Consider the following 26,223-nt stretch of genomic DNA (forward strand, 5'->3'; position numbering starts at 1 on the left):
CCTCTGGAATTTATCACCAATCTAAACGAATCGGCAGCTCCTCTCTGCTCTTTTTCGGCTATATATAGCTCCCTTTTTTTTGCGCTTTTGGGCGTGTAAGTGCTCATACATATAATACACTCTTATCGGTGCGCAAGCAGACAGAGAGCTGCCGCTTCGGCCGAGGCCGACTAATTGTATTTTACTGCGAGTTGATTGTATAACGAAAGGCGCGCGCGCGAAAAAAGAATTACCTTAAAATATATCCTCCTAGCTAGCTACATATAGCCGTCTGTCCCGAGCGCTTGTTATTTCAAAGTGAATTCGTCCACGATCGCAATCGCGTTCCGTTGGCTTGTAAATTGAATTATTCGTTTGAGCTTTTTATATGCATGTTATATACGCGTGCATGGATAAACGTCCTCCGTGCGTATATAGCAGCAATAAGCTCGATCCGCAGTTAGCAAATGCCGTGCCAGCTACTATACGTTACACATCGATGCGCGATACACGCGCGATACATGTGCGTTTGAGCAAAAACTCGGCTCTCGATCTGTCGTGTGTCGCGCCCCCGCTCGCTCGCTCGCTATTATCGAGATAAAATCTTTGATCGACTGCGCGTGTAATATTTATGCAGCTCCGCGTGTACACGTTGGGCGTTAAATCGCTCGCGCAACGTTGAGCAGCTCTCGACTGCTGCCGCTGCTGCACAGATCGAAAAAGTGTCAGCTTTACTTTTCCGCCTCGATCGAGCTAAAAACGTTTTTATTCCAACGGTACGGAACAAGAAAAAGCTCGGCAGTTATATATAGATCAGTGGAAGCACGAAAAAGCTTGGCAAAGTCGTTTAAAAAATCCCTTGTCATTAATTCCATGAGCGATTTTAGCAACAATTAAACGGCCATGCGCAAAAAGATGAGGAGCGCGAGAGCATAAAAGCCGCTCGTGCGCGCGTGCGGGAGAGGGCGGAGCAATTAGAGCTCATCAACGCGACTTCAACAGTGTACTTTCGCGGGGGGCTACCTTCCCCATCAGCTGCGAAACATTTGTATCGAATTTCAACAAATTAGCGTCAAATTAACACCTTCGCGCCCTTCCCCCCCTTGCCTCCCTTCGTTCGACGTCGTGTGCCTCGACAGCCTGACGCGCTCGGCGCAGCAGTCACACACGCGCTGACTTGATTATAGAGAGAATTTATCGCTAAAACTGCTGGTGCGCAGCGCTGCGATGTAGCCAGAGCAGTTCGACCTTGCGCGCTGCACATTGCGTATACCTGTGTATACAAGCCGCGAAAAGAGGGTGGGAGGGGAGCGAACGGGGCGGACGAGAGAAAGAGCATATACTACTCAATCCTGAATTTATATATACTGCGCGGTAAATACGCCTAGTTGCTGCGGCTTTATACATAAAACATTAAAATGTATATTCATGCTGGTGTACGTATATGTATGTATATCGTACTATAGTGTGTAGGTGCAGCCGCGCCACAGGACTATGCTCTGTGTATGGTATAGCCTGGCTGATGGAAAAGGAAAAAACTTGGAGAAAGGAAAGTCTCGTGAATAAGATTCTATACAGCTAGGAAAATACACTCGCGAGCTGCGCGCAACCCGCCACCGGAAGCGAGCATAAGGAGAGAAAAATAGAAGAAAAACGACTTTGCGTGCCACACGTCTGGGGCTCTTTCGTTCTTTCCCTCTCTCTCACTCACTGTGTACACGTATATGTATACAGATGTGTGTATATATGTACTCGCGTGTAGAAAGAAAGAGAGACGGAGAGGGGTTCGAAGCTCGCACAAGTAGAAAAGATAGAAATTCCTCAATTCCGAGCTTCGTTCGAAACTGCCAATGCTCTTTCTCTTACTCTCTCTCTCTCTCTCTCTTGCACTCTCTCTCTCTCTCTCTCTCTCTCTCTCTCTCTCTCTCTTCCTTTTTCTCCAGGTGCTGTGCAGCAGCTCAAAAGAGAGAGAGACTAGCACTAGAAGCCAATCTCGGCATGCCCGTCACTTCTCGTTACGATACAGCTTTTTGGTCGCCACCGCCGCCGCCGTGGCAGAGCTTAACTGTACGATGTCGGGGCCAAAAAAAAAGCAGCAGTAGCACCACCACCAGAAGAAGAAGAAGAAGAAGAAGGAAAAGACGAAGCAAGCGAAGGAAAAGGAAGGAAAAAAAACGAAACGAAATAGAATTTTAATTCGAGTCTATGCGGCATACGTCAAAGTTGCACGACTCGAGTAGTCTATTAGCAGCCAATGCTGTTGCTATGTTGCTGCTGCTGCTGCTGCTACACGCGAAGCATAGCATCGTGGCTCGACTTAGAAAAATGAGCTAGTTGCCGTCGCTATATAAAATATATACCCTACACGTGTGTGTATGTGTGCACGCGTGCGAGGAAAATAATCGAAATCCCAACGTAGCCGAAATACCGAGCAGACGATCGACCGCAGGAAAGCACGAAAATGTCTTTCTTCTCTTTTGCTGCAGTCATCTCTCCTTCTCTCTCGAGCTTTTTGCCGTGGAAGAGAGAGAGAGAGAGAGAGAGAGAGAGAGAAACTTGCGCAAGGGCACGACCGCAACTATACACGCGCGCGTCTCTGGAATTCCTTTCTTTCGGTCGTCTCTCTCTTGGCTGCTGCTGCTGAGCTTTTTATGAGCTTACATTCGTTACCGCGACGTTTTGCAGCGCGCAGCTTGCAGTGCACACACAAATACACACACACACATCACTCCACGCACATCCGTCCTCTGCACACGCAAAAGTATTTATATTCATATGTGACTGTTACGTGTGTAGCACTATATTTCTTCATGCAGTATGTTTTATGCAGTGGCTTTGAAGTGAAAATAAAAGGTAAAAAAAAAAGAACGAGCGTGGGAAAAATAGTTACTCGAAAATTGAAACGTATATTTAGGCTGCGCAGAGAGGGAAAACTGGGCCTGTCGCTACGGGTAAAAAAATAAATATATCATCGTGGAAACGTCGGTGGCTGCTGCTACACGCCTTATCCCACCGCGTGCATGGAGCGTACGTATATATACACGGCTCTGCATGCTGCTGCTGTACCTATACATAGCGCAGCTAAGGATTGGCTAAGGCGCAGCAGCCATGCAACGTACGACGTGCGATATAGCTCGAGATAAGCAAGGTAGCTGCCAGCACCGCAGCCGCCACCGGAGTCGAGGATATGCGTCTCCGCCAGGCGCGCTCGTATATACATATGGGTAAAATACAAAGCTATATATTAACAACATGTGCGCGAACGCTGATACCGCCGCTACACACGTCGCGCGTCTATAACTGTGCACAAGCCAATGAATTACGATGACTTTTTTGAGCGCCTGTATTATATGCAGTATACGCGCAGGAGCGATGACGAGCCAGGCGCAGCGCGAGCCTGACAGGGCCGTCGAAGACGCATTAATTCTTCGCGGTGTACCGTATACTCTTCGCTGCTGCTCGGCGAAACTTTGATTTTTCATTTGCTCGCAGTGATAAATAATACATCCGTCTCGGGGCGCTGGAAAAGCTGTCGACCGCAAGTACACGACGATGTAGCTTGTAGAGAGAGAGAAAGAGAGAGGAAGCACCTCCTCCCCTCTCCCCCGAGTGTAAGAGAGGTCATGTAAATAATTCAGACGAGGATCTAATCTTGTGTGGACTTTGAAATAAGTCGAAATGGAAGTGCCAGGCAAAAGTCAAGAATGAAGAAAAAAACAGAATTCAGCTTCATGCGATGCAGCTTCAGAAAAAGAGAGAGAGAGAGAGAGCGAGCGAGCGCACCACTGAATTATAGATATATCTAGGCTGAAAGCTAGCTATACGGGCCGTCGTTTTTTATTTTTCTCTCTCTCTCTCCTGCTATATTTCCTTCTTTTTCTCACTCTCGTGGTGTAGCATATTGCGCGTATGGCCAAAACTTTAATATTGCTCGCAGATAGATAATACGAATAGCACTGCGAACCGGTAATACGATTGGCTCGTGCATCATTGAAAATGACCCACGCGAGAAATTTTGCCCCCTACACATATCGAGTTCCTTCGTCTTCCTTAATGAAAGCCTTCGAGCCGATCCGCATCCTTTCTCTCGTGCGCCTCTTGTTAGCTCAACATCTCCTATAAATTACCGTTTTTTTCAGCCACGTTCGCGAAAATGATAATAATAATGATAATAATAATAGTAATAATAATAAAGAGGTGCTGCAGAGCGAAGCTCTTAAACACCGTTATTTCGAACTTGCTTTCTCTCTCTCTCTCTCTGTATATGTGAGCGCTTGAGCACGATACTTCGCGCATAGCCTCTCCTATCTTGTGCACTCAAAGATATATACATTTTCAAGCTCTGGGAAATGCAGCAGCAAAACGGAACTGATATTCTCAGGAAGAATTAATCGCAGCGCCCCGACTGCCGCGCGCTATAAGGCAAACCAGTAGCTGCAGCAGCAGAAGCAGCGTAGAGGAGCACGGGCCAACGTGCGCACGTACACATAAACAGCATGCACATAGAGAAATGGTGAGCGAGTGGTAAGCCATTAGAATAGTCAGACAATACACTGTGTGGCCTCTATCTCTCTCTCTCTCTCTCTCTCTCTCTCTCTCTCTCTCTCTCTCTCTCTCTCTTTCTCTCCTCTATGTAAAAGACACTACTGCCTGCTTTTCACTTGTATGTGTATGTGTGTGTGTGTATGTGTATGTAGTCAACTTAAATAACAGCTCGGAGCGCGAGCGCCGAGTGTATTTAATGCATGTGTATATATAATAGTTTAACCTTATACTACTGCTGCACCCCCAGCCCACTTCATCCGACCAAGCCAGGCGCAGCTTTATGCCGCGTATAATACTCCCCCCCCCCCCCTTTGCCGCACACCCACAGACACAGACACACTCAGCCGCCCATACAAGACATGTACACTTGCAAATATTCACGTGTCGCTTCCTATAGTCGTCCTCTTGTTTTTATTATTATTATCGTTATTTTAACTGCGCGAGTCGCTTATACGAGACCTTATTCGCCGCCTCGTACACGCTGCTTGGCATTGCTTACACGGGTATAAACTTCTGAAATTCGAAAACTAAAGTATTCCGACGGTCCCGCGACTACGTGCGCGGCGGTGACTTTTTTCACGCCGCCTATGTGTGCACACGCAGGGTTTTGTGTGTATCAGTCGCCTCGCTCGTCTCCTCCTCGCAATGCCTGCGCGAGCTTGCGTTTTGGAAAATAAAGTACTCCTCGTCAAAAATACCTTGCTCGTGTCCCCTGTGTGCCATAGTGCCGAGAGAGTTTCGAAATCTGTGTAAAAATTTCGGCAAGAATGCAAAGCGCGCGCGCGTGCATATATTTATTTATGCAGGCATTTTTGAAAAAGTATCGCTCGCTCGAAAAGAGCTTTTTCTCTCTGTATACTGTATGGCCACCACACAGCGGTGCGAGTAGATTTTTAAGCGGGTTTATGATTTCTTCTATCCTCTGTATACGTATATAGAGTTGCATGCACGCGCGAGTATGTGTATTATATATAGACGGCGCGTCTATATACTACGCGCGCAGCGAACGCATTATTTTATGACTGTGCTTACTTTTTCGCAAATTTCTTTTATACTTCAACATAATAAATCTACCATTACCGAAAACTCTATTTTTGCATATTTCCATCTAAAAGCCGGCATTAACGTGCATTTCAGCAGAAATTCGTACGGAAAAGGTAAAAAATAATGAAATCTGTTGTTTGCTTTGATTTCTATAGCTTTTTTTTTCGCGTATAATTATAATGCCGGCTGAATCACCTGCTGACGGCGATTAATTGAAATGCTAAATTTTTACCATTGACTATTGACATTGTACCAAAGTTAAAAACGAGCTTAAAATTACAGCCAAGTTGTTCGAGAGAGAGGAAAAAAAACTGAGGCTAGTTTGATTGGCCTAAATGATGAATAAATCGATATGCGAATATTCATTTTAAAAAGTGTATTTCATTTGTTAACAAACAACAAAAAATCATATGCACCGTTTTGATGCAACATTTATTTTCCGTACAAAAATAAACTCGTACTATGTTCATATATACATGTAACTCTTTTTTGAAGAATATAAATACATTGCTCGCATATTGCATGTTTTTAACATACCTGAGGATAAATCGCTGATAGAACATTCAATTTTAGGGTATAACGAAAGATTTTGCACAGTTCAAGAGCAGCGCAAAAGCTCTTGACGGGTATCAACTTGCCAACAATAGCACGAACACATATCTCATATTTTTTGTCGGTAAAAAAAATAATTTAAAAATCACAAAATGATCGCGTCTATCGCATAATATCCGTATTGTCTGGAAAAAAGTGGAAAAAAATTGAAGGCAAAATAAACGCTGCAATAAAATCCATTTATATTATATATAGAAATCAGAGGAAGTGCAGTGCGGGAGAAAAAGAGAAAAAGGTAGACTGGGAGAGAGAGAGGGTCAAAATTACTTGCGTCAGGAAACGTGCGGACGCTATAATCTCAATTTAATGCTTGCCTAACTAGCTGCTACGCCATGGCCATAGTAGTCGCTGTTGCTGCTGCTTCTGCCGCTGCCCTTTCTACTCTCACGTATAGCCAGTATATATTCGAAAAAGCGAGTGGGCGTGAGCCCGCGCAAAAGGGGGATTTAGTTTGCGGATGAGCTAAGGAAGATTTGGAGCTTAATGAAGATAAATAAGCTAATTTTTTGCTCTTTCTCATTCAACTGCGCGTGGAAAATTCACACATCTCTTTTCTTCTTTATCTCTCGGCCATCGTATTTAACTTTCTCTCTCTCTTTCTCCCTCTCACTTACTGGTTTTTTGTATCTGTTATTTATGCATGTACACGGGTAAAAAGATGCACATTTCGCTGGGCGGAAAAATTCAAAACATTGTAAGCTTTTAGAGTGGCTGCGCAGCAAATCATCATGAAAATGCGATCGAAATGACGGGATATTTTAAAATATTCTCAACTTCATATCAAAACAAAAATGTTTGTAAAGGTTCTTTTTGAAATATTCGATAATGCTCAATGCATTTTCAAAATACTTTTTTTTAAAATGCTATGTGTCGAATAGTGTGCCAGATTAAATAAATAAATTCACCGTAAAAACATTCATATCTATGCTTTGTACAATTTTTATAAAACAGCCCATGATCGGTGAATAAATTTCAAGAAAAATTGGCTCAAAAATAATAACAGCCAGAATGAATCTATTATCTATTTAAAGAATTTTCTATTAAAAAATATTTATAACCGAAATGTAAATATTGAATTGAGTATACAGCAGGAAACTTGCTACACGGCAAGAGACGCTTACGTGTGAGTGCATGTATACGTATTAACAATCTCAAACAGAGGAAAATTTGGGGGAATACTCAGATATTGCTTATTCACTCGAGTCCTTCATGAAAATTTGATGTCACGACGCCCCGACGTTGCCGCCGCCGCCGCCGTCGAAACGACGTGCACAGGAAAAGAAAACGCCGTCGTTGTAGTCGTAGTCGTCGCACGCGGGGTGAGAGAAACTAGCTGGTCTCGGAGTATTATAAGATTCAAACTTATCTCGAAGTCGAAAGCGTACACGCGTTTGCGAGCAAATTCGATATCCCGGTAACTATATTCGTGCGATATGACGAAAAGGAGGGCTTGTGGTGTGGGGGCGAGAAACGAGGGTGAAAAAAAATGCTCAGTGCGAAAAAAGAAAAAAATTTATCAAAAAAAAAAAACAAAAATATCAGGATTGCAAAGAATGAAAGACATATTTTTTGACATATTGTTTTTATTATTGGTGATCGTGGGTTTGTTATTTTGTTGCTCGACAAGGCCGATACATCGAAGTACGTCGAACGGCTGCGATGCACAGGCGGTGCCAATAAAACATCTACTTTCGACGCTGCGCCAAGATATCGTCGTGCTGCGGACGAGAGCTCGAGTACTGCTCGAGCGAGCTATATAAGGCTAAAACGAGACACACGTGCCACTGTACAGCTGCAGAAGCAGCAGCAGGTACTACTTCTATACCAATACTACGCGATACGGCGTTGTTGCATTCACGACGGTCGATGTAGAATGTCGTTCAAGTTATTTCGGCGTATCTGAAACGGATCGATGGGCGCTCCGTGACCGGGTCTGCCCCAAAGTCGCTGCCACGTCGTCATGTGTTGGCGGCAGCTCTCGCCCTCCCTGCGACGCTCCTCCTGCGCGTAGCGTGTCAAAAAGTCATATTGATGCATTTCCTATTTATATTTGATGATGCCACATTTTACATTTGCATTAATCCGCGCGTATATGTTTTGCGGCTTGCATTCGAGCTGCACAGCTACTGCCAGGCGCGCGCGCGTTACATTTTACCGCAACATAAGCCATCGATACCCCTCGCGGCGCGCGTCCATTTGCTAAACGCGCGGTGGCTACTATACATCCGCTCGAGTACATATTTTATGTGAAATCAACTCGAAGCTTGATAAATATTTTGCCTTGCGTGTGTGCGTGCGCGTGTGTGAGTGTACTGTGTATCGGTGGCGATCGTATTATTGTGTGCCTGGGAGCTAGCTCGCGCCGCGACCCGTATACGCAGCACGAACCTCGCCGCCGTGCGTTACAATAATTCCGCGCGCCGCAGCTATAATGCAAAATGAACTGTGAATTCTCGATGAATTTAACGAGCCGCCAGCTAAGCTCGACCTGCGTAAATGCCTAAAACTGTGCGCTCGTTTTCACTGAGAATCTTCGTGATAATTTATTGTAAGCAAATGCTCGCGCTCACGATTGAATTAATTACAATTTTCTTCCTCGGCTGATGCGCATTACAGGCATATTTCATTCGAATGAATTAGGATATGAATTTACATCGATTCGTTAATATCGTCAATTATTTTCCGGACGCATGACTTTTCTTGTCAAAGTAAAATTTGCGTTATTTATAAAATTTCGTTCGTGAAAAAGTATTTTCTTATCACTTGGTTTATAACTGAAAGCAAGTATTTCCGGCGAAAATACAACTTTTTAATCCGACGTCGTATCAAGCGAGAACTAATATTATCAAATAAAGCCGCAGCTTTTTTCGATCTCGAGCATTTATCGAGGAAAATACATTTCGTTCCCAATCAATTCGACGAGACATCCGTCAAGGTTCTGTTCAAAAAAAGAAAGGTACAACAAAAATTGTCGAGCGCAGATAATTACGTAAACCGAATCTAGACACGCTCGCGCGCGATTACTCGCTCGAACGAAATAGCGCGCGACAAGTAATGCGCCGCAATGGGTATAAGAAGAAGAAAAAGAGAGAAAAAAAAGGAGTGAATAAATTATACATCGCAAGTACGCGCGCGAGCATTGGAACAATTAGGAAAATGAATCCTTACCATTTGCTTCATCTCCTTAGCGCGAATCTGTTCGGTTAAGTCGGTAATGTAATCTCTACTGGCGGAGCTCTCGGTCCTCCAGCTGCAAAATGGGTGATGACGTTATTGCGAATGCCGTGTATAGCGCGGCAGTCGTCGTCGTCGTCGTCGTCGTCGTCGTCATCGTCGTCGTCGTCGCAGGTGAATCGAGTCGGTGAGCGCGCCGGGGAAAAGACGAAACGAATGAGGCAACGACGAATCGATCGAGCTTTATACCTTTATAGAACGTCACGCGGATTTGGCTCTCTGGCGCGCGCACGCTGCGTTGAAAAATTTATTGAAAAAAATGCTGAAATGAAAGAGAAGCTAAGCCGGGGCGCGAGTATACAAGCGAGTACTGCGAGTGGCGACGCCTATATAAGTAGATCAAAATTGGCAAAAGTTTTGCTCGTGCAGTAGTCGCTCGACGTCGTCTCTATAAGGTTTAGCGTCGATACTATCCATAACTAGTTAGTAATTCGAACTGTCAGCAACTTAGGTCGTTAGGGATTTTTTCCCTTTTGCTCTCTCGGCTTGTGCATCTCTCACTCGGTTCGTTCGCTCCTCTCGTCGAGCTCCGCAAGCTCGCCTATATAGCTACACGGAGTTATAAACGTTTTAGCTTTGCATCGTTGACTATATATACTCGCGCGCGGCGTGGGCTCCTGCACCGGCACAACTTATTATACATGTCTATATATTACGCACGAGAGGTCGTAATTTAAGCCGTTACGAGGCGTGTACGCGCGAAACTCCTTCACTCCTCGATGCGTGTATACTTTGTGCCCGTCATCGATTATCTAAAATTATAAAACAGTTTGTGCGTTGTCGTGTTCTGCAGCGCTGCAGCTGCTGCTGTTGCGTAAGCTTCAAAGTCGGATGATACTCGAGCTTTCTTGACGTATCTCACTTGTATCGGGTGGAGTAGGGAGGAGGGGTACTTTTGCATTGTTCACGAGAGCTACGACTCATTGTCACGAGGTTCCCATGAGATATTTACTCGGGTTGAAAAATGAACGCGTAAATATGATTGCGATATAATTTATGTTGTTCGACAATTCAGCTACAATCGATATGAAACTTTGGAGACGACGACAGAAATCGTTAAATAATTAACTGCACGGCTAATTCAACAATAGTTTACAAAGATGTTGGATATATATACCGATCGATCACGTTGTTATCCGACGAAGAATCCGAGTAGCAAAAAATAAAGGGCAGATCGAATCGAGGCTGGCACGTGGCAAGCGGCGGCCCGTGTATTACTACGTGCGACCAAAGCTAATTAGCGGTCTCATCGCTATCCAAAATATCCGCTACGACTGGCTGGTCCGTTGCTGCCGCGTAGTCGAGCTCGTCGCTCCGCAACTAATGCATCGGCTATTATTAATTCTAACGGCTACGTAGCTGTCGGTCCGCTGCAGCTGGATATTACACGTACGTATGCGCGCTGCTGCTGCAGAGCCGGAGGAAATCGCTTGGTCGGTTCACGTGCGGGTGCGGGGGAGGCTCAACTAGCAGAAGCGAGGGGGTGGGCGCGCAGTGGCCCGTCCTCGTCCTCGTCGTCGTCGACGTCGCTGCACCGCCGTTATAATAACATATGATGCACGACGCTTCATGCAACAATCGATAAGAGAGGAATTATTGAGCACATAATGCCCTACGCCATAGCACGAGATTTGGCTAATGTATCCCTTCGAATCTGCAGGCTTTATATATACACGTATGCGCGGGTATAGCTACTACATACATATATACGTTTGGATATGCGGGAGTGTGGATTTTCACCCGCCAACTGCTGACCGATTGCAACCGCAGCAAATCAAGCCGAATTCAATACACACGCATACAGCTAATAACATTGACGCGCGCATAACATATATTTGCACTTTGATAATGACGAAGGAGAATTAAATGATATAGCGGCTTGCATGCGTCGGCGCGATTGCCAATATAAGAATATGCGTGCTCGCCTGTGACGACGCGATAAGATGATCCTATCTCGAGTCACACCCGGTCGCGTTAAGATCGACTCCCCCCACGCGCATAGCTCGAACGACGCGTCGTTGCTTTGTTATACGCGAGAAAATATGTATATCCATAAAAAAAAAGAGAGAGACGCTCACGAGTCGATGGTGTAGCCGTGTTTGTTGGCGTTGACGCTCTGAAACGGATGGACCCGATGAGCCGAGTTGCCGAGCTGCTGCTGCTGCGACGCTCGAGCTGCAAAAATTCATCGTTGCGCCAAATTTATTGCTTCTTTCACTTTAATAAAAGTCCAGGGAGGGTAAAAGACTACTACTACTATGTGTATGCCGGGGGATATATATATGGCCGATTCTCTGTGAAATCGATTGGTCAAAAAAATTTTTTTTCTGCAAATATGAAAAACTTGTTGTATTTGATGTCAGAAATGTCCCCAAATTTTATTAGAATTTTTGGGGCCTTCTATGACACTTTTTCAGAGGCCCAAAGTTGGCCATTTTAGGGTTTTTTTGAAATTCATGAAAAATCACAAATATTAAAATAATTCCTGGATTAAAGTAGAATGATTCAAAAGTAAAAGTGCCCAGCAACTTTTTTGTTGGAAATTGTCCAAATTTTCAGAAAAAAAATATGCCAAAGTGATTGGAGCCACCTAAATACATAATAGTGGGAAAACATAAAAAAAAAACATAAAACAAGAAATCTACTCGAGTTCGAACCGGACTTTCATTTCCTAAACTATGTAAAAAGCTTCCCAAAGATGTCAACTAATGCCTGATAAAGTTTTGTAATGGGTCTTAAAGTTTAACGCAATGTAGACAACAATGTGTGGCGAAAAACATGCAAAAAAGGCCTGAAAATGGCTGTTTTTGGTGATTTTAGGCATTTTGGGCCTATTTTTGACCTTTTTTGCATGTTTTTCGCCACACATTGTTGTCTACATTGCGTTAAACTTTAAGACCCATTACAAAACTTTATCAGGCATTAGTTGACATCTTTGGGAAGCTTTTTACATAGTTTAGGAAATGAAAGTCCGGTTCGAACTCGAGTAGATTTCTTGTTTTATGTTTTTTTTGCAGTTTTTTTGCTTTACATTTACCTAGATTGTTCCAATCACTTTGGCATATTTTTTTTCTGAAAATTTGGACAATTTCCAACAAAAAAGTTGCTGGGCACTTTTACTTTTGAATCATTCTACTTTAATCCAGGAATTATTTTAATATTTGTGATTTTTCATGAATTTCAAAAAAACCCTAAAATGGCCAACTTTGGGCCTCTGAAAAAGTGTCATAGAAGGCCCCAAAAATTCTAATAAAATTTGGGGACATTTCTGACATCAAATACAACAAGTTTTTCATATTTGCAGAAAAAAATTTTTTTTGACCAATCGATTTCACAGAGAATTGGCCATATACTCACGCGGCCGTACGAGGCTGCTTTTGCAAAAATTGCAATGGCAATTTATCTCATCACTGTGCTCCCAGCGTGGATCGATACTCGCATTATTTTCCGTCGACGTCGGCTCACCTCCTGGCCAGCTCTGCAAAAATTTACGTGAGTTAGAGTGAGAGAGAGAGAAAAATAAAGAGTGACTGAGCGAGAGAGGGGAAAAAAGTAAAACAGCTAATTTTAGCAATTTGTAAGCCCGAACTCGGGGGGGAAAAAAAATGTCTAATGGATTAATAAGGTCGAGCCGCGCGTGTGCATGCCTCTGTGCGCGCGCGTCAATTCCGTGCCGCAGAGCGACGAAAATGGCCTCTCTCGCGGTGGTGCTATAAGCTCGGCTAGAAAATAAGCAAGAGGAAAAGGTAATTTGGAAATTAGATTTTTCTCCGACTGTATAAATAAATACTTTTATTAGATTCCTTGGCTGGAGCAGATTATCTTGCTAGCCGAAATCTCGGGGATTTACCTGAAAACGGTACGACGACCGGCGACGACGACGACGACGACGACGACGACGACTGCGCGATGAGATTTGCATATCTATAGAATATTCGCTCATCAAAAGCACTTGACACTCAAACAGACGCAGACAAATTGAATCCGAAAGTCGTCGTCTTCGTCGTCATCTTACCGAAGAAACTAATCACGACGCATAAAATACACTTGGAATCTTCCATTCATCCATCGCTTTAGAGTGCATAAACGCATCGTTTTCTTCGTCCCCTCTGAGTTGCAAAAAGTTTTTGACCGAACGATTTTGGAAAGACGTCGATATAATATCGGAACTATAGGCCGTCACGAATTTCGACACGTTTGTCACTCGGCGCAATAGTTTAGCGAGCAAAGTACGTGCCAGCGTGCGCGCATAAGTTTTATAGGTGTGCATCTAGCGTAAGCGCCTGGACTAATGCAGTACCTAAGAGAGGTAAAAGCTTGCAGGAGTGTGTGTGTGTGTGTGTGTATGTGTACGTGTGTATAGGTGCTGGGAATAGCTTGGACCGAGCTCGATACACGTAAAAGTACGAGCTGCTGCGGCGCAGTGCGCAACAATATGGTCAATGAATATTTATCGTTTTAACCGGAGACTTTTCCAATAATAGATAAACTTTCGCTCGAAGGAAACTTGCCCCAACTGCAAAAGTTCATTATTGAGCTACACTCGAGGCACCGGGTATTATACGTCATTGTTGTGTATATATGTTGAGGGAGAGAAAGAGAGAGAGAGAGAGGAATTGAGCGCAGGCCCGACGAGCGTTGCCGAACACATCTATCTAGTTGCACGGCTGCAGTTGGCTGAATAAAGCACAAACTGCACACAAATACATTGCAACAAAGAGAGAGAGAGAGAGAGAGAGAAGAGGAGTGGAGGGGAGGAAGAGCGCACAGACAGCTCGAGTCATGGGACATTGCATGCGCGCCTCGCGCAAGTATATGTACACAGCAGCAGCAGCTCAAGCTTAGCCAAGAATACCGAACGGTGGGGGGGCAGGGGGAGCTTCAGCTGCTAATAAATTTCCGTTTAAATTTTCATCCGGCAGCGGCACCGCTGCGAGCTATATCCGCTCGCTTGCCGCAAGAGAATCGTTCAATTAGATGCATCCTTCTCCCTCAGGTGTCTTTCGGCGCTGCTGCTGCTGCTGCTGCTGCTTCAGCCTCCTGCTGCTATATACCTAGACTACTACTACTACTGCCACCGCTGCCACCACTGCAACGCGTGCTAATGCAAAAGAGCAAAGCTAATGCATATATATATACAGCAAGCCATCGCCTCCTCGCCTCGTCGCACATACATGCACACAAGATGCTGCTGTGATGCTGCTGGCTATGCGGCGCGCATTTCTCTGTGCCAAGCGAGCGAGCGCGCGCGACCTGATTTTAATTAAAAATCAAGACTTTCGGAGCACAACGCCGCCAGAGCGGTACAGCGCCTCGCAGCTCCTGCAACGACAGCGCGCAGTATCGCCGTAGTATCCCATCAGCATAACCGATTTAATTATTAAAAAAGACACGACCGAGCGCATATATTAAATACTTTATACGCGCGGCCAACGGTTTGTTTTTCACTTTAACCGCACGCGGCTACTGCTGCTACTCGTGTCCCTTCGGCCGCACAACATCGACGCGCTACTCGATGCTCGTTTCGCAACTCGTCCGCATTCCACGGATATTTCACCTCATATACTCTTTCAACGTAACTTTTTACCCGGGAAATTGATCAATTAAAATTAAACAGTCGATAAAAATCCAAATTGGATGTGGCATCATTACACCTTCTCTCTCTCTCTCTCTTTCCCTTTGGTCTGCTAAATATGCGTGCTATACGTAGACCGAGGGATGCAAAATCCAAAAGTAAACTTTGGAAAAAGTTGCACTGTGTTAGGGAGGGCGGTAGAATCTGCTTTTGATCCAGCCAGTCAGTTCGAGCGCGAGTCCGGGACTTTTCCTTAATTATATACCCGGGACCTTTCAACATTATCATTCATAATTTAAAATAAACTTAACGCGAGAAAGCTCCTATATATATAAAATGTATATAATGCGCTCAAGTTACACGTTGTATATAATATCTGCTTCGCTGCGATCCTCTGCCCCAGCGCGTATACGACGAGAGTAAAAGCCTCTATCCAGAATTAGAATTACGCCCGAGAAATTATCATTCGAATTTCAACTGCTCCTCTACATATATATGCTTGTATGTGCGACTGCTGTTTTTGTTTCGCTAAGCAGGCGTACTCGTTCACGTATGCGTATATTATGCGTCCGAGCACATATATTTCGCGTGTAGATTATATGATGTTATACTGCGCTCGAGTTTGAGCGCAGCGCGTAATTATAACGTAATGTAATCGCGCGCTCGCGCCTCGTATTACGTATATGTATCGGCGAGCAGCTCCAGAACGAACGCTCCAAATTGCTGAAACTTGGCGCAGAAATCCAAAACTAATTTTTCCCCAATTTTTTTTACCACCGTACTAATAATACGTCGGCGAATCGGTGTGGCGCTACAGAGGCTCGACGTAATCGTAAGTCCTGAAAGTTGCAGCCCGCGGTGCAGTCGATCGCAAGTGCGTACAGCTGGAAAACAGCCATCCATAGAGTCTATAACTCGCGGCTGCAGTGGAAATAAAATTCAAAACGATCCAGGCAAGGAGCCTTTGGGCGCGTCGCGAGTCACGATCGCGGGCATAGCTCCAGTTTGCTCGCAGCGACTCGATATTTCAAATCCACGGGCCGTGGAAGCCGAAGTGCCCGGTTGGGCCGGGACTGTGCTCGTTTGTGTGTGCGCTGGCTCGTCGTGCGCTCTGCACTGGAGAACGGCTACACGTATGTAAGGTACGTAAACTACGTATACACGTAGTGCAGCAGCGGTGGTTCAGCGCACGGCGTACATGAAACACGGATAATCCATCGACTTAGCATGTCAACTTTCAAGCTCAAGCGTCGCGTGTCCCGAGCCATAGCTAACTGCGCTCGTGTACGTGTCTCTCTATCTCTGTGTCTGTATATGTGTCGAGTATTTGTATCGATCGATAAAATTCATGCTTACACAATGTATAGAGCCGAGCCACACACACGAGAATCCACACGAGCGAGGAAACGAATAAAAGAAAGCTCGCGACTGGGATTGTGCGCTTTAGGCGAGGTAAGTAAGAAAACGCAACAATGTATACGCGCGTGTGTGCATGTGCATAAAACGAGGCGAAATTCCCGCAACGACGTTTCTTCCACGGCTCGGCTGCGATCGTCTCCGAATCTATTTGTTCTTCCTGCGCGCGATAGCTACTTCTTCGCGGTAGTATAAATAGTACACGCGGCGCGAAATAGAGAAAAAGCTTCTCGCGGCACAGTCACGTGTACGTATGTACGAAAGATTTATTATAATAACTGTAACTCGAGCGGCTCTAGTGTACACCAACGTGTGCGTGGCATGATCTTCTCGAGGCATTTCTAGAGCAGCAGCAGCAGCCGAAAACACAAATGTACTCAATGTGTCGCTCGCGTGCGCGCCTTGACGAATACTCGGCATCAAAAAGAAGAAATAAAGAAAAAGAAAACAAGCACGAGGAAGAAATAAAAACCAGGTCAGCGGCTCCGTGAGTGTACAGCTCTTGTGTGTATGTATATATGTGTGTGTGTTGTGTGGTAGGTGAGTATAGGTGCGAGGGAGCTGCAGTATAGCAACAGCACACGCCACTATGTAGACGGTTTGGGGAGAAAGATGCGCGCTCCGCACAGTAGCTGAAGAAACAAAGGCATACGTATACGTGCGCGGCTGGGGCTCTCCCGTATACATGTATGCATATTGCAAGCTCGCGGATATCTGCGCGTCTTCGATTTTCTGTCGATGCGCCCGCCCCGAGTCGAGGTGCTGCAGGGAATTATGTATGGCTGCGAGGAAAGCAAAGCTCTATGATACATGCGGGGCTGTGCGCACGGAGAGAGAACAACTACGTGCCTGCGCTGCCTCGATGGCTTAGGAGACGAGTATACGACGACGAGCCATACCTGTCCCCTGCTACCATTAGAATTTAAAGGGGAGAAAAAAAACAGGAAACGCGGGAGGGGAGGGAGTTGCCCAAGTAATCGTCTTAAAAATGCTATTACTACATTAAGTAAGGGAGAATCTGCAGCGCTCCAGTAGCAACTTTGCTATAGAAAATTCAATCCGGCTAAAAATGAAAGCTCGACGCGAGATTCCCTCACCCACCTCCCCCTTTTTTTCTCTCGCTCTCTTCTGTTTTCACACCCGCATACTCTACACACAAGCCTCGCGCGCTCGCTGCTGAGCAATAGCCTGAATAATGTATAACCTTGTGTGCCAGATCTCTCTCTCTCTCTCTTGCACACGGGGCGCTGATATCCCAAGTGACAGCCGCTACCGACTACAGGTGTGTATACGTGCGTGTGTGTGTGTTTGTGTGTGCTATGCTCTCTAGGCCTCGAGTCTCGCTCGCTGCGCTGCAGTGCGTGGGTGCGAGTGCAGCACAAGCCGGTCGTTTTTAGCCGAAGCGCTATAGTACAGTGTATACACGTATACGTATAGGATTTTTGTCGCGCGCCTCTATGTACATACACACGGAGGCCGGCTGCTCGTCTGCGTACCTGTGGGAATTGAAGCGGGCATCGCTGCTGCTGTTGCTGCGTAGACGGGTCCAGTGGAATGTTCCTCTTGCGTAGGCTCGCGGCGCAGGGCGCACCGGCCCCGGCTCGGCCCCACGGCCAGTAATTGGCCAGCATGCGACGCAACTGCAACACACACACAGACACAAGCCAATATATGCATTATTATAACGCGCGTCGAGAGCATATGACTTTGCTAGTAGCTGCAGCGACGAGCTGTACTGACTTATAAGGCTTCATTATTAACGGACGCGCGTCATTATTTGCAAGTGGATATCCGGCGCGCGCGAGATATCCGTCCGCAGCCCCCGACTACCGACACTCGCATCGGCGAGCATTAAAAATTCATTTGTCATTCGTACTTGCCGACGCCGAGCGCGATAATTGCATTCTGCAGCCACGTGAGCAGCTCGTGTCTCCCACCTATTGTTCGTCGTTCTAACTCTCAATTGGAGTTTTTTGTACGTATAAGCCCTTCGCGAGCTCGGATGTGAATGTAAAAAATGAAGCAGCAGCAGCAGCAAAGAGGTAAAGGTAAGGTAAAAATGTCTCGGGCGAGTCACCTGCGATTGCTCGTGGCGTTTCTGGCGCAGCAACTGCTCCTTGCGTGCTCGCCAGAGCTCGGTGCCTTGGCGAACCGTTTCCCGCTCCTCGGCTCGGCGCCGCTCCTCCTGCTGCTCGGGCTCGTACATTATATTTTTGACTCTTTTTTCGACGCGCCGGAGCAGCTGTCAGTCCGCTGTTGCTCGCTACTGCTGACTTTCCCACCTACACCGCAGCACCCCTTCCACCTCGCTTCCTTTCTCCGTTTATGCTTCCGTGTGTTTTGCCGCAAAAGAGAAAAGTTGCAAAATAATTAATATTTTCCCGTGTCTTTCCTCGTCGACGGGGAGGCGAGGGAGGGGATCCTGCCCACCAAACGAGTTACTAGAAATACGATGTCGTCGTCGTCGACGACGACACGGAGACGATGAGAATTTTGCTGAAAAGAGAAAAACAAACAAACACTTATTTATTCCTGCGTTTGTAATAATGAGCAAAATTTTCCAAAGGCTTTTTTAAATTCTGAGACTTTAATAAGTTTCAAAGTTATTTACTGACACAAGATAGAAAAAAAAAATTGGGAGCAAGGAAGGAGTCAAGTCTTTTTATTTGTTTTAGTTGAAAAAAAAAAGAAGAAGAAGTAAGTTCGCCTTTGCCAACGACTGCTTAGCTCAAGCTATACCCTCTACCTTCTCTCTTTCTCTGTTTATTACTTTCTCCTTTTTAATAATCACTTCTTTTTTTTATGCAATGCATACACACCCAAGTAAAAGTAAACGTTAATAATGAAAAAAAAAGTACTCCTTTGCCGATGAAAAGAAAAGGTAAAAAAAATAATAGAAAAGAGGTAGAAAATAATTTTTTTCTGAGCTTTCTCCCTTTCTCTGTCTTTGTCTCTCTCTTTCTTGGTGAAATAGGCTAGAATATGCAAACCTCGGCGTAACAGGGGTGGTGGTGTGTGTTACTCGAGAAGACACCGTGCGAGCGACTGATCTAAAGTGTGTCTCTGCCTGCACATTGCCATTCATTCGACCTTTGCCGCTCGCGTTCGCAAACATGCACATACTCACACAGTCGCACACAGATAAAGTCTCGTACTCGTATGCAGAAAGAGAGACGACGGCGACGGCAGCAGCGGCAGCAGCACGAAAATTTCAAGCCCGCGCGCATTTATACATGTGCCGAAAATCATAAGCAATATGTGCAGCTGGCACGCGGAGCTTGCGCGGGGGGTGGAGGGAGAAGGATGAAGCGACGGCGGTGGCGGCGGCGGCCTGCGGCTGGCTCTGAATGCGAAGCGAAGCTCGCGCGCCTGTCTGCGTCTACACTTATATGCCTCTCTATTTTATATATTTATATTATTCCTAAAGCTCGTGTGTGTATATATATGTACGCATAAGGCTCAACGTGCCTGACTATACGGGATCTATGCTACTGCTACTGTATGCGCGACTTGTGTGATATATATATACTCGACAGAATACAGCCTCGAAGAGAGGGGCTGGCTATGCGTGACATGACTTTTGGAGCTCGTGTGACGATGCACGTTCTTATATATTTAGGCGAGCAGCAGCAGCAGCAGAGAGAGAGAGAGAGAGAGAGAAAGTTTCAAGTGTGCCAAGCAATGTAATATTCGAGCACAAGTTTCCATTATCAGCTCGAGTCAAGTTTATTCGTAATTTTACTTAAAAACGAGTTTCGTCGGAGCGTAATATGAATTGGGGAGGGCTATAGGCTGCGCAGCGACTGACTTTTGCTTCGTTTTGCCAAGCCGCGAGGCGAGCTTTGCGCACTGCACGTTGAATTGGAAGCTGCAGGTGTGTAGTGACAGCAAACAGTACCTTAGGAGGCTGCATTTTTACGGGAAATTTTCAGCCAACTTCGAGAGATTTTCGCGCGATAGATCGTCCTCGTCGCAAGCGCGAGGGATATTAATTGAATCGTAACTCGCCACTCGATTCGGTGGGTAAATTTTTTTTCCCTGGCAACGCATATAACAGCGCCAGCAGTCGACTTTTGACCTCACGGCAAAAATGAGATCTCGACGCGCGAGAAGAGAGAGAGAGTGAGAGGAGAGAGAGCCTAATAAAACGAGCTTTTATTTTAGAGCAACTGGAAAGGGGGAAGAGAGTACTTGCGAGCTCACACGCTCTTACGCACTGAAGCTAGGATATATGTGTATAGCAGCACATTGTGAGCGCGCGAGACGTATTTTTTGCAGCCTCCCACCACGTGTAATACTACTTGACAGTTTTGCATAAAAGCACGAGTCCTTCTCTTTCTCTTCTCTTCTTTTTTTCAACATTATACACCGGAAAATTACTTATATTTTTCTCCTTTTTCTCCTCCTCCTCATCCTTTTTCGTAAAAACTGTGGCAAGATTACGCGAGCTAAATGGACGGGCAGTGGTAGTCTAGGCCTGTGCAGCTCGTCATTTGGTAAGTAGTAGCCGCGAGGCTGCAGTACACGCACATGAGTAGCGTATGAAATATGCATAAGCTCAGGTATACGCGAGTCGAAATAATATTTTTTTAATATTCCGGGAAGTCGACGATTTAGAGGTGATTTTACTATGATATAAAACATAACAAAAAAGAGTCCCAAAACCGAAATTCTAGACCCCAAGATCGGCTCGTACGCGCCGGAATTCATATTCACGTTTATTTTCTTTCGGTGCCGATTCCAGAGACACAATCAAGTCATTACTTTTGCGGGGGTAGGTAAACTAGACTTTTCCAGGGGACATAAAACACAGCCCAAAAATTAAAATTTCCATCCCGTTGTCTGAAACTTGTACTGAATATTTCTCCAAGAGCCTCTGTGGTGACCTAAATTTTGATGTTCGATGTAAGAAGGTATTTTTAAAACGAACTTTTAGCGAATAAGTAATTTACATCAATGAGCCAAGGGGATTTTTTTTAAGCGGTCAAAAATAGCCTATTATGTAAAATTATAAAATTATCGACGTGACCACGCCGTATTTATTTCACTACCACCAACAACTCCGATGGCTAATTGAAATTCACTTCTAATATCACAAGTGGAATACCATTATGTTCAAATTGTATTCAAAATTTTCAAAAAGAATAGATTGAATTTTCATTACAATTTTGGAGTACTTATTTTTGATGACACATGAGTGCTTCTGTATTGTATCGTAGTATTCATTATTGCATACGACCGATAGAGGGGGAAAGTGTCGTCAAAGAATTATCGCAATCGCAACCATATCGACTATAGGTACACGCTAATACACTAACACACACACTTATATATACACGCAAGACCCACCGTTAGGTAGAACGGTGAGGTTGGCTAATTAGCCTAGTAGCAGAAAGGGCCGTAAGCAACTAAAAAAAAAAAAAATCGCAATCGCAAGTATACCTCGCTAATGTACGCGTAGTACATTCAGTTATTGTACTGGCGAAGATCAAAATTCCTGTAGCAAGCAAGTGTTTATAAAATTAACCTCAAATATTTTCTCAGTTGTTATTGTGCAAATTCAGCGTAATAACGTGTGATCAAGCGAGCGATGGAAAACAGAGACGACACAATTAGGTTCAACTTTTTTCGTACATGACTTAGTAAATTTTCAAGCAATAGATTCATAAAACTTTATTATTCTTTAGAGTGAAAGAAGAACCGAATGATAGTGGTCCAGATAGAGACAACGATTATATTTTGGATTGGGTGGACTCGTGTGAATCAAAGAACTTTGCAACACTCGCATTTTATAAATCATCGGTGAGTTCAATATAATTTGAATAATGTTGTTTTTTCCCAATTAAATACTATTAAACAATTTGAATTTTAGGCAAACGTCTTACTTGTACATAGTTTGTAACTTGTAGTTCGAGCGTATTATTCACGCGCCGAGCGGCTGTTATATCTATTTTTGGAGTTTTATTACTTTTCACTCCTTTCTCCGAAGCCATGTGTTTACCGATAAAACGACTTTCAACACCGAACAATCTCGATCTTTTTTACATGTAATTTTAATGAATAATGTTTAAGGCTATACAGCATAAACAAATTACACCACGATGTGGATATAATAACTATTAAATTCTATTTGTTGAAACGAGTAAATCGGTACCAGACTCGACCGCTTCCGCAACACCGCAACAATCGACTTATAAGTCGCTGACTTATTCCATTATGATTTTTAGTTAACTTTGGTTAACTACCATAGCGTTAAGAGGGCAAGGTATCATTCGTACATATAAAACTTGTACACGGGCATTTCTGTACACATAATCGAAATTTTTTTTTGAAATCAAAATATTAAAAAAAATAATCGTAATCGTAATGTCAATGCAAAAAAAATTTCAATTATGTGTTCAAATATTTGACACATTTTCCTTGTGTATAAAAATGCCCGTGAACAAGTTTCATGCGTACAAATGATAACTTTGACCTTGCCGTTAAAAGTAACAGAATTACCGCTAAACATTATTGACGCACAAGCGTTGAACTAAATAAATTATAAATAGTTATTTGTTACATCTCTGTCGCCGTTCGACAGAGCTACTCATTCTGACCAACCAAACTTTATATTAATTTCTGTTAAACTAATTCGAATCACAAATGTTCAATACATCAAATTAATATTCAACTATCCCTCTTGCCAAGAGTTAGCTACTCTTTGAACCTCCATCCACCCAACCAACAAATTAACCCACCAACCAACAAACCAACCAACCAACCAACTAACCAGCAACGAACCAACTAACCACCAACTACCAAACCAACCTAACATCCAACCAACTAACCACCAACCATCCAACCCCCTAACCAACTAACCCCCCACCAACTAACCACCAACCACCCAATCAACGACGTGCCAACCAACCAACTAACCACCCACCAGCTAACCGCCTACCAACTAACAACCAACCATCCAACCACACAACCAACTAACCAACCGACAACTTAACCACCCACTATTCAACCACCCAACCAACTAACCACCCACCATTGGACCACCCAACCAACTAACCACCAAAAACCATACACTCGCCAACTAACCACCCACCATTCAACAACCAAACCAACTAACCACCGCCCTTTTAACCACCCAACCAACTAAACGCCCACAATTCAACCACCCGACCAACTAACCACCCACCAACTAACCACCAACCATCCAACCACCCAACCAACTAACCAGCCATCTTTTAACCATCCAACCAATTAACCAACGCGCTTTTAACCACCCAACCGACTAATAACCCACCCACCTTTTAACCACCCAACCAACTAACCACCAACCATCCAACCACCTAACCAACTAACTACTCACCACCCTTTTAACCACCACCTATTAACTACCCAACCAACTAACCACCAACCATCCAATCATTAAACCAACTAACCACCCACCTTTTAACAACCCAACCAACTAACCAACAACCCGATCACCCGCCCACTAACTACCAACCATTCAACAACCCAACCAACTAACCACCCACCAACTAACCGCCTACCAACTAACAACCAACCATCCATCCACACAACCAACTAACCAACCGACAATTTAACCACCCACTATTCAACCACCCAACCAACTAACCACCCACCATTGGACCACCCAACCAACTAACCACCAAAAACCATACACCCGCCAACTAACCACCCACCATTCAACAACCAAACCAACTAACCACCGCCCTTTTAACCACCCAACCAACTAAACGCCCACAATTCAACCACCCAACCAACTAACCACCCACCAACTAACCACCAACCATCCAACCACCCAACCAACTAACCAGCCATCTTTTAACCATCCAACCAATTAACCACCGCGCTTTTAACCACCCAACCGACTAATAACCCACCCACCTTTTAACCACCCAACCAACTAACCACCAACCATCCAACCACCTAACCAACTAACTACTCACCACCCTTTTAACCACCACCTTTTAACTACCCAACCAACTAACCACCAACAACCCAATCACCCGCCCACTAACTACCAACCATTCAACAACCCAACCAACTAACCACCCACCAACTAACCGCCTACCATCCAACAACCCAACCAACTAACCACCCACCTTTTAACCACCCAACCAACTAACCACCCTCCTCTTAACCACCCAACCAACCACCCACCCACCATTCAACCACCCAACCATCGAACAACCCACCCACCTTTTAACTACTCAACCAACTAACCGCCCACCATTCAACCACCCACCATTCAACCACCCAACCAACTAACAACCCACCTGTCATAAGTATATATGGGGCAAATTTCCTGAAGTGTCCTAGCGCTCTGCCGCACGGCATTTTTTGGCCGAATCACTCAATTTCTAACTCGCTGTAAAAGTATCAAAACGCCCCTCAAAAAAATAAGTAACCAATGATTTCGATAATGTCACACGATGATTTTGACATCGACGAGTTGTTTATCTCTGAGATCTGCGATCCAGAAAATTTCAACGACGCTATAAAAAACATGAAATCAAATGAGTGGAAAAAGGCTATGCGCAAAGAGATTGACGCTTTACATGCAAATAATACGTGGACTCTTGTTGATCCCCCAGACGACGCGATTATGTGACATGGTGAACAAGTGGTGTAGACCTATCATCACTGGGCGAGACCATCAAGTGGAGTATGGAACGAGTAATCACATTTTTTTCTTTTTATTTTAGGTCATACATCGCCGCCGCCGATATCGACGACTTTGAATGTCGCGCGCAACTGACCGTCGCGCCGCGCCGACATATCGAGACTGCTCGCGTGGAGAGGCGCGCGGGAGCCGGGAAGCAACGGCGAGAGCGGCAGTGATTGATTGCCCTTCACGAGAGCGTGATCTACGATCAATTTTGAAGAGAGAGAAGAGTGTGAAAAAGAGCGAGTAGAGAGAAAGAGAATAACGTGTTGTAGAGGAGAGTCGAGTGTGAGCGGAGAGTGTGAAATATATAGATAAAGTTTGTGAGTTGGAAAGCGAGTGCAAGCACCATTGTGAAAGGCGAGGTACGGAGAGAAAGAGCTGGGAGAGTAAAGTAAGTGTAAGTGATAGCGACGTGTAAAGAGTGAGTGTAGGTGAGTGTGACAGAAAATTGCGCCGTGAACTATAATAAATAAATCTATTTCATTATTAAAACCTGCGTTTTATCATTCATTGCCTTGTTCTTTGTTTCTAATCCATTCGCGAACCCATCTCCCCATCACGAGCCTGCGACCTATCTGGTGTACACGGCCGGGGAGCCGAGAAAAGTACGCCGTGTCACAAGGCGCATGCGCCAGCTTTCTAACTTAGAAACGTAATATTTGGAATCATAAAAAATGTGTTATTACAGGATAACTTTGTCAATTTTTATCTAATCTTCATGAAAATTACAGTGAATACGTAACAAAGCACCCAAAATCTGTAGGTCATACTATAAGTGCACAGTAGTAAGGGAAAATATTAAAATAGTTGAGAAAACCATTGATTTTCGCCTAAAAATATTGCGATTCGGCCTAAAACTGACAATTTTCATGCGCGACACGGTCAAGACTGTGACATGGTGAACAAGTGGTGTAGACCTATCATCACTGGGCGAGACCATCAAGTGGAGTATGGAACGAGTAATCACATTTTTTTCTTTTTATTTTAGGTCATACATCGCCGCCGCCGATATCGACGACTTTGAATGTCGCGCGCAACTGACCGTCGCGCCGCGCCGACATATCGAGACTGCTCGCGTGGAGAGGCGCGCGGGAGCCGGGAAGCAACGGCGAGAGCGGCAGTGATTGATTGC

General features: G+C 44.7%; 1 protein-coding gene across 1 annotated transcript; it reads right to left on the bottom strand.

Moving 5' to 3' along the window:
- Positions 1–7,776: 7,776 nt before the first annotated feature.
- LOC106656792 lies at positions 7,777–18,555 on the bottom strand. The gene is made up of 6 exons (XM_014377943.2): positions 18,483–18,555; positions 17,902–18,045; positions 12,772–12,892; positions 11,493–11,589; positions 9,349–9,430; positions 7,777–8,181 (listed from the first exon to the last, which is right to left on the bottom strand). The coding sequence occupies exons 2-6, from the start codon at positions 18,034–18,036 to the stop codon at positions 8,035–8,037; spliced, it is 582 nt and encodes a 193-aa protein (XP_014233429.1). The 5' UTR covers positions 18,037–18,045; positions 18,483–18,555; the 3' UTR covers positions 7,777–8,034.
- Positions 18,556–26,223: the final 7,668 nt, after the last annotated feature.

This window comes from Trichogramma pretiosum, unplaced genomic scaffold, assembly GCF_000599845.2.
Source record: "Trichogramma pretiosum strain Unisexual culture from Peru unplaced genomic scaffold, Tpre_2.0 scaffold8, whole genome shotgun sequence".
Lineage (NCBI taxonomy): Eukaryota > Metazoa > Arthropoda > Insecta > Hymenoptera > Trichogrammatidae > Trichogramma > Trichogramma pretiosum.